The sequence below is a fragment of the Anoplopoma fimbria genome, chromosome 1, assembly GCF_027596085.1.
Source record: "Anoplopoma fimbria isolate UVic2021 breed Golden Eagle Sablefish chromosome 1, Afim_UVic_2022, whole genome shotgun sequence".
In the NCBI taxonomy this organism is placed as follows: domain Eukaryota; kingdom Metazoa; phylum Chordata; class Actinopteri; order Perciformes; family Anoplopomatidae; genus Anoplopoma; species Anoplopoma fimbria.
This window is the reverse complement of record NC_072449.1, coordinates 27354589-27362388: the sequence shown is the minus strand read 5'-3', so window position 1 is coordinate 27362388 and position 7800 is coordinate 27354589. Positions and strand designations below refer to the sequence as shown.

Genomic DNA, 7800 nt, shown 5'->3' with positions numbered 1-7800 from the left:
TTTTAGAGCCCTGGAGCTATTTTTTTTTTTATATGTGGGGGCCAGAAGCATTATTCTTTCAGAGAAGCCAGAATTTGTTGCTACTCCTCTGGCAGGAGAGAGGGACCCACAGTGAAACACTGCACATTAGATTAACCCATCCTGATTTCACATTCTGTGTCACTCATTGTTTACCCGCAGAACGGACTGAATCTGCTTTGTTTAATGCCAAGTTCACTAAGTATCTTTATTTTTAAATGCACAAAAAGAAACTAAATGAAAAAATACAAATAGTGCCATTATATAAGAAAAATAAATATAACTTCAGGAGATTTCTAATGAAAAACAAGGTGGTGATGTGAAACACTGGCTCTGGGTATAGAAATGAAGGAGCTGCTCCTGTATACAGTGTTAGGAAGGTGCAGACATGCAAGGAAAAGTGCCAAATATATGGAAGATACTCTAAGGATGATCCTTTTATGAGCTGTTCCATGAATAGAAGCAACCAGGCTGCTGCTCCACGCTCTCCAAATATAGATTCTGCCACTTTCTCTTTCAAATAGACGACTGAAATCCTTCAGGAAGTTGCTTCTTGCAGGATGACAAACTTGAAAATGAAGTTGGCTACTTAAACTTATGTAAGCAAACAGTAACACTTTGTTCAGATGAACAAAGGGGTAAAAAAAATAGGTGGCCTGGTGAGACATCTTAGCGCTCAGCCACGTGATGCATGAGTCAGTAAAATCTCAATTTCGGTCACGACAGAAACCTGCATGGCCAGTTTGTAGTTTGACATGTACAAACCTGCTCTGAGCTTTGATCACTTCCTTCATTTGGTCCTGAACTATTGCAAAAAATAAAGCTAACAGCTTTGGTGAAAGTCAAACACTCCGGCCATATTGGTTTGAGCTTAAATGTGCCATTAATGAACCAGTGAACAAGGGAACTCAAAGGAAATTTTAAAAAAAAGACTGTACGGTAAAAGTGGATGTTTTCTATCTAGATGTATAGTTTTTATAGAGTCCCCTGATGAACTGCAAAGATTTTTTTGTTTTCTGCAAACCCAGTGTTGTATCAAGACTGAGCTGATAATATATAATGGTCACTGTGGGTGGTATATGTAGACACACCTGGGATATCTCAGTGTCTGACCCTCGCCAGCCATCACCGCTGCGATACAGCTGCACTGACCGAGTCCGAGTTGTACAGTCCTGACAATCCCGAGCCGTCCTCTGTCTCCACTGGAAATTTGTGTCAATTAAAAAAAAAAAGAAAAACCAGAACCTTTGTTGTTACGGCTGAGTTATCGAATCTCGCTGTCACCAGATGGGCTCCAGTCAGATTTGTCTCACTTTGTATCACTTGTATAGATCGTCAATAAAAAGGTCAAAGGTTGTGGCAAATGAGTTGGTACGAGAGATATTTATTCAATATCCTTTTATTACATGTAAATATTAAAGAGAGAATATCAATGAATCCCAATAAATGCACTTGTTTGACATTCATCTCTGCTCCTTTTTATTTTGCATCCTCACTTAACAGCTCAACGTTGTCTTCTGACCAAAGTCCAAATGTGAACCTCGAATCACCCACACAGCACGGCTGACTACAACTGAATTGAAGCAAAGGTAGCCCACAGTGGTGATTAAATGCTTTATTACAACATCAGTATTTGTAATTATTGTAAAAAAAAAAATGTTTTTAAAAGAAACTAGAAAAAGAAAAAAGAGCTGCTGCTTCATCAGAGGGTTTTGGAGTATCGGCGCCTGACAGAATCTCTGTAGAACTGGAAGATCTTCTCTGATGCTTTCTGACTGACTGCAATACACTGCTGCATCTGTAGAAGAAAACACAAAATATAAAAGGTCTGCGATATCACTAGAGGTAGAGTCTGAAAAAAAACATCTCGTTTTCAGCAGACAGATCACTGACAAAGTGTGCAAAACACAGCTTCAACTAATGTCCAACAAATGTGTAACATCACTTAGGCATGATTCCCAAAAACTACATTTGCTCATTTATTTACCAACCTCGTTTACTGAAAATGATCCTTTGGTGGATGACATCATTACTCTGCGTTCCGTGCTGTCAATAGCAAAGGTCATCACGGCCCGACTTTCCTGGCGAGAGTAGACACAGACGAGAACAAATGATCGAATTCAGCGAGGATTGTAACATTGCCGACTGCACTGAGAGGACATGTAAATGTTGTTTGGGTGCACAATGTCATACAAAGAAATTCCCACAGGGGACAAATTCCGTTACAAATCATCAATCCGTCATGTACAATGTATTCCAGAAATGATTCTGTTATAATGCATTAAAGTGAATTTCTGTTCTCTCAATGGTGGTACATTTTTGGTTTGGCCAACTTTCTCTGAATCTGCCTCAGATTCAGTAAGACTTCTACACTTCCCAAAGTGTCTTTTGAAAACGAGCAAACCATGGAGTTTTGTAAGATTTAGATAAAGTGAAATCCACAGTTTTATAGCAAATTTCACTAGGATATGGATTCTGAGTAGACTGTCCTGTGGATTACTGTTGGTGTATATTAAATCTGTTTTAAGGCTTTTCAAACCTACAAAATATTCATGCTCAGTTTTTTTAAAATTTCAAAGGACGATTTTTCCATAAATCAAAGGCCTTTAAATTTTCTTTTTTTAATTCCTGTACAAGGAAACAGATGTTTTTACCCTTTCTCAACACTTCTTATGCAATACACCCCATCAAAAATAGTTTCCTCTCAGCTGCGCTATTAGGATTTTTCGAAGTCGGATTTATTTTCTCACCTTGGGACTTGAAGAAATTAAATAAACAGAGTGCTTTGTGGTGTTTTTTTTACACAACACAACACATGAGCCTCAGATTTACCTTTTCCTGTGCTGCAGTGGGGTCTGTGATGATTTGACCGTCTGTGTCGATGGCACAGGTCACTCCACAGAACAGGCAACTCATAGGCAGGCCCGCATCCATAAGAGCCATGCAGGCAGCATTCAAAAAGCAGGACAAGAGCTGAGGAACTGGTAAGGAAGAACACTGACCAGGAAACACCTTTAACACAGCATTTCAGTGCCCTATCAGCTGAGCTTTACTGAAGGATACTGAACCGTCATCATGTATCAGCTGAAGAATGAGAGTGAGGGAGGAGCGCGGATGAAGTGACAAGAGCAGAGATGCCTCGCAGGTTTCTCGCACACACTGCTCTTGAGATCGCTCCCTTACACCTAGAAAATAAAGAAATGCTGGGATACATACTTGATTCAACCTGGATACAAATTGGCTCACCTACGCCACCTTGTGATGTGGTATGGCCATTATTGTACACTAGGAGTGGACAAGGCTGTAAAAACTAACAGTTAGTAGCCTCCTAAAGCCCCTTAAATTCCTTAAGTCCCACTAAAGAAGCTTGAAAATACATTTATTTCCGTACTGCATAAATATTTTTCTTGTTGTATAATATATGCACTAATTTAAACACTGCATTGTCACTTAAGTATCTTGCCTATGTGTCAAATATTCAAACTGAACATTAACAAGGAAATTAAGCACTAGAAGGTTAAAAGAAGAAATTATCACTCATAAAAGAAGATTTAAACTGGATTGTATTAGAAGAGCATTCAGGAACTGTATTAGACTCCCAATAAACACATGAAATAAAGCTGCATAATGAGAAATTAGATAATCACTTACTTGGCAGTCCCACTTTGGGCTGTATCAACACCTCCAGTGTTGCCCGGTCATAGATTTCCTTACTGACCTTGACCTCAGCTGGTCCGTACGCTGCAGCCAACACACTTGTGTCTCCTTCGGATGTGAACAAAAGACAGCATTATTCAACTGGAAATATTTAATTGATACTGGTGGGGAAATGATTAGTGGAGTGTAGATCTCTGACAGGTGTGTCTGCAGCAACCACTGCTATAATGTTTGATTGAATTGTACATGTTTATTGAACATGTTTTTCACTCGCAGGTCTCACACAACAGACAGGTTCTCCTTTTAATCTTTGCAGATCTCTGCACCGGGTGTGTGCAGGCCCGCGTCTCAGCTCCGTCTCACGCGGGTTACTGTACTTGAAGTGTTTATTTAGGCAAATCAAGTTTGCAAATACCTGTGTAAACTTGAGGTTGATGCACAAAAAAGAAAGTGTGGGTCACTGCAACCAGGTGTAGTCCTTGAGCATGCAGCCATAAATATGCACCTAAAATGTTACGTAGTTTGGTGCACGTTATGTGAGATAAAGGTGTAACATTAATGACCAATGTTAAAAGACGTTCACTTTTTAGTGCACTGAAAAAGCAACTTGAATGCCCAATTATACAACTATCATTAAGACAGGCTGACAGCATACTATCTGCAATAGAGTATTACCTACAGACAGACTAAATATATCAAGACCTACTTGATATTGAAGTCACAGCAATGTAAGCAAAAAAGTTGCTGCTGCTAGCCGTTTGTTGCATTTGAACACAGCATTCACAGACTCAATGCTAAAGGGTTACCAACAAGATGTGATACTTTGTGAGTAACTTAGTATGATGAATGATGAGCAGTGGTGGAATGTAACCAAGTAGCCACACTACATTTACTCATAGTGCAGAATTTAAGCACGATTTTGATGAAACTTCTACGTTACCTGAGTATTTCCATTTCATGCCACTTTATACTTCTTCCTCACCATATTTTTGGAGTTACTAGTTCATTTGCAGATTTGAATTTTTTAAAAACACAACATATAAAATCAACTCAGAAATAATTATACATTATTGTAGGTTAAGTTACACATCATTACATAAAGTAATACATATTAGCTCCACTTTTACCAGGTGCAACATTTACGTGACACACTAATGCGTCAATAATCATAACCCACTAATAGATCATAGCCCATATGACTCTGCATAATGAGACATTTACTTTTGCTACTTGAGGCATTGTTTTGATGCTGCTACTTTTGAACTTTCACTCAAGGAATAGTTTGAATGGAGGGCTTTTACTTGTAAATCAAATCTTAAAACTCACCTGTTCCTCTCTGCCTTCCCCTAAGGTCTTGATAATTTAGATTGCTTGTGTTTGGGTGGTTGTTCAGTTTTAATAGATATTCTTAGATTTCATTATGATTAAATTAATTAATTAATTAAAAAATTTATTTTTTGTTTGTTTTTAGTGTTTTATTATTATATTTGATTATTGTGATTGTTCTACCCTGTGCAGCACCTTGAGATTTCTTTGTATTTTAAAGTGTGCTATATAAATAAAATCCATTATTATTACTATTAATATAGAATGAAGTGTTAAAGTAAACTGAAGTAAACTGCACACAACCTAACACATGACACATGACAATAAAAACATGACAATAAAAACCTGTGCAATACATTACACTGTACAATAATAGTTAAAATAGTTTTTTCTGTCTGTAAATATTATATTTCAGTTATTTTTCTACTGTTTTTATTGCTTATTTATAATACTTGTTTTTTTTATCTTGTCTTTCTTTACTATGTCTCAGTGGGAGCAATAATACTATATACTTATAACCAATAGTCACATTTTTTGAGGTATCTGCAATAATAGTTAAAAATAGTTAAAATAGTTATTTTTTTCTCTGTCTGTAAATATAATATTCAGTTATTGTTGTTTTTTCTACTGTTTTTTTTAATTGCTTATTTATAATACTTGTTTTATTTTATTTTTTATTTTTATCTTGTCTTTCTTTACTATGTCTCAGTGGGAGCAATAATACTATATACTTATAACCAATAGTCACATTTTTTGAGGTATCTGCAATAATAGTTAAAAATAGTTAAAATAGTTATTTTTTTCTCTGTCTGTAAATATAATATTCAGTTATTGTTGTTTTTTCTACTGTTTTTTTTTTAATTGCTTATTTATAATACTTGTTTTATTTTATTTTTTTTTTATCTTGTCTTTCTTTACTATGTCTCAGTGGGAGCAATAATACTATATACTTATAACCAATAGTCACATTTTTTGAGGTATCTGCAATAATAGTTAAAATAGTTATTTTTTTCTCTGTCTGTAAATATAATATTCAGTTATTGTTGTTTTTTTTAATTGCTTATTTATAATACTTGTTTTATTTTATTTTTATCTTGTCTTTCTTTACTATGTCTCTTGTGTGCACTTCACCCTATGCTGCAGCACAAGGCTTCTTAACGCCATAGTAGGCTAACAGCAGCTGTCGGCCTTTCCCAGTCGGCTCAGAGACACACTTCTCTCGGTTGTTACCTTGAATGAAGGACGCTGAGCCGTCAGGTCGAGACAGTAAACTCTGCTCACAACCAAACTCTCTCAGAGTCACGTTTGAAGAGCCGCACACTTCCATCACGCTGCTAGTCTGAGATTCGTTTTTGTCGCGGTCGAGTGACGTCATCTGTTTTGGCATTTGGGTCCCTTACTTATGACGTATGTACGATAATACCCTTTGGGTAGATTTTTTTGATAAGATAAGATAATAAGATAATAAGATAAGATAATCCTTTATTAGTAGAGTAAAGTGCACACAAGAGACATAGTAGAAGAAAGACAAGCTAAAAATAAAAAATTAAAATAAAATAAAACAAGTATTATAAATAAGCAATTAAAAAAAACAGTAGAAAAAACAACAATAACTGAATATTATATTTACAGACAGAGAAAAAAACAACTATTTTAACTATTTTTAACTATTATTGCAGATACCTCAAAAAATGTGACTATTGGTTATAAGTATATAGTATTATTGCTCCCACTGATTATTAATGTATTAATGTGATCGTTCTGTTATTATTCCTGATGGCGTCAGTTTGGTCAGCAACGTTGCATTGTGAAAGTAACATTGTTTACAGTCAAGTCATTTTTATTATATTCCTTTATTGATCCCCATGGGGGAAATTCAAGTGTTGCAGCAGCTCAACTACACAGACACAGACAATAAATACACATACTATACTATACTACACAGACAATAAATACACATACTATACAACTACACAGACAATAAATACACATACTATACAACTACACAGACAATAAATACACATACTATACAACTACACAGACAATAAATACACATACTATACAACTACACAGACAATAAATACACATACTATACAACTACACAGACAATAAATACACATACTATACAACTACACAGACAATAAATACATATTATACAATACACAGACAATAAAAACACATATATACAACTACACAGACAATAAATACAACATACTTACAACTACACAGACAATAAATACACATACTATACAACTACACAGACAATAAATACACATACTATACAACTACACAGACAATAAATACACATACTATACAACTACACAGACAATAAATACACATACTATACAACTACACAGACAATAAATACACATACTATACAACTACACAGACAATGAATACACATACTATACAACTACACAGACACAGACAATAAATACACATACTATACAACAAAATAAAGATAGATTTATCGCCTTCTTTCTTCGCCTTTGTCCACTTTTTTTTGTTTTCCCCCCATTCAATTATACATTACACAGCACTCCATCTCAGTCAGCCTGCCATCCTCCTGCTCAACCTCACTTCCCCTTTTAAGCAAGTTATCAGGATGGGACTGTCCTCTACTCCAGTGGTTCTCAACCTTTTTTCAGTGATGTTCCCCCCTGTGAAATATTTTTTCAGCCAAGTACCTCCTAACCAGCACAAAGAATTTTTGGTTGAAATAAAGATGTAATACACAGCGCTGTGCCATCAGTGTCTGATTATTAAACTGTCAACACTGAAGATTGCATTGTGGCATTG

The 7800-nt window shown here is 35.6% G+C and overlaps 1 protein-coding gene across 1 annotated transcript; it reads right to left on the bottom strand.

Moving 5' to 3' along the window:
- Positions 1 to 1618: 1618 nt before the first annotated feature.
- On the bottom strand, positions 1619 to 6366 carry exosc5 (exosome component 5). The gene is made up of 6 exons (XM_054601271.1): positions 6232 to 6366; positions 3670 to 3783; positions 3082 to 3203; positions 2851 to 2991; positions 2010 to 2099; positions 1619 to 1816 (listed from the first exon to the last, which is right to left on the bottom strand). The coding sequence occupies exons 1-6, from the start codon at positions 6326 to 6328 to the stop codon at positions 1721 to 1723; spliced, it is 660 nt and encodes a 219-aa protein (XP_054457246.1). The 5' UTR covers positions 6329 to 6366; the 3' UTR covers positions 1619 to 1720.
- Positions 6367 to 7800: the final 1434 nt, after the last annotated feature.

Excerpts from the sequence above, each read along its gene's own strand:
- exosc5 (XM_054601271.1), bottom strand. The coding sequence starts at position 6,328 with ATGGAAGTGTGCGGCTCTTCAAACGTGACTCTGAGAGAGTTTGGTTGT. Across the intron at positions 3,784-6,231 it reads CTCAGCGTCCTTCATTCAAG|GAGACACAAGTGTGTTGGCT; the intron begins GTAACAACCGAG and ends TCACATCCGAAG. Across the intron at positions 2,992-3,081 it reads TGATACATGATGACGGTTCA|CTCTTGTCCTGCTTTTTGAA; the intron begins GTATCCTTCAGT and ends CCAGTTCCTCAG.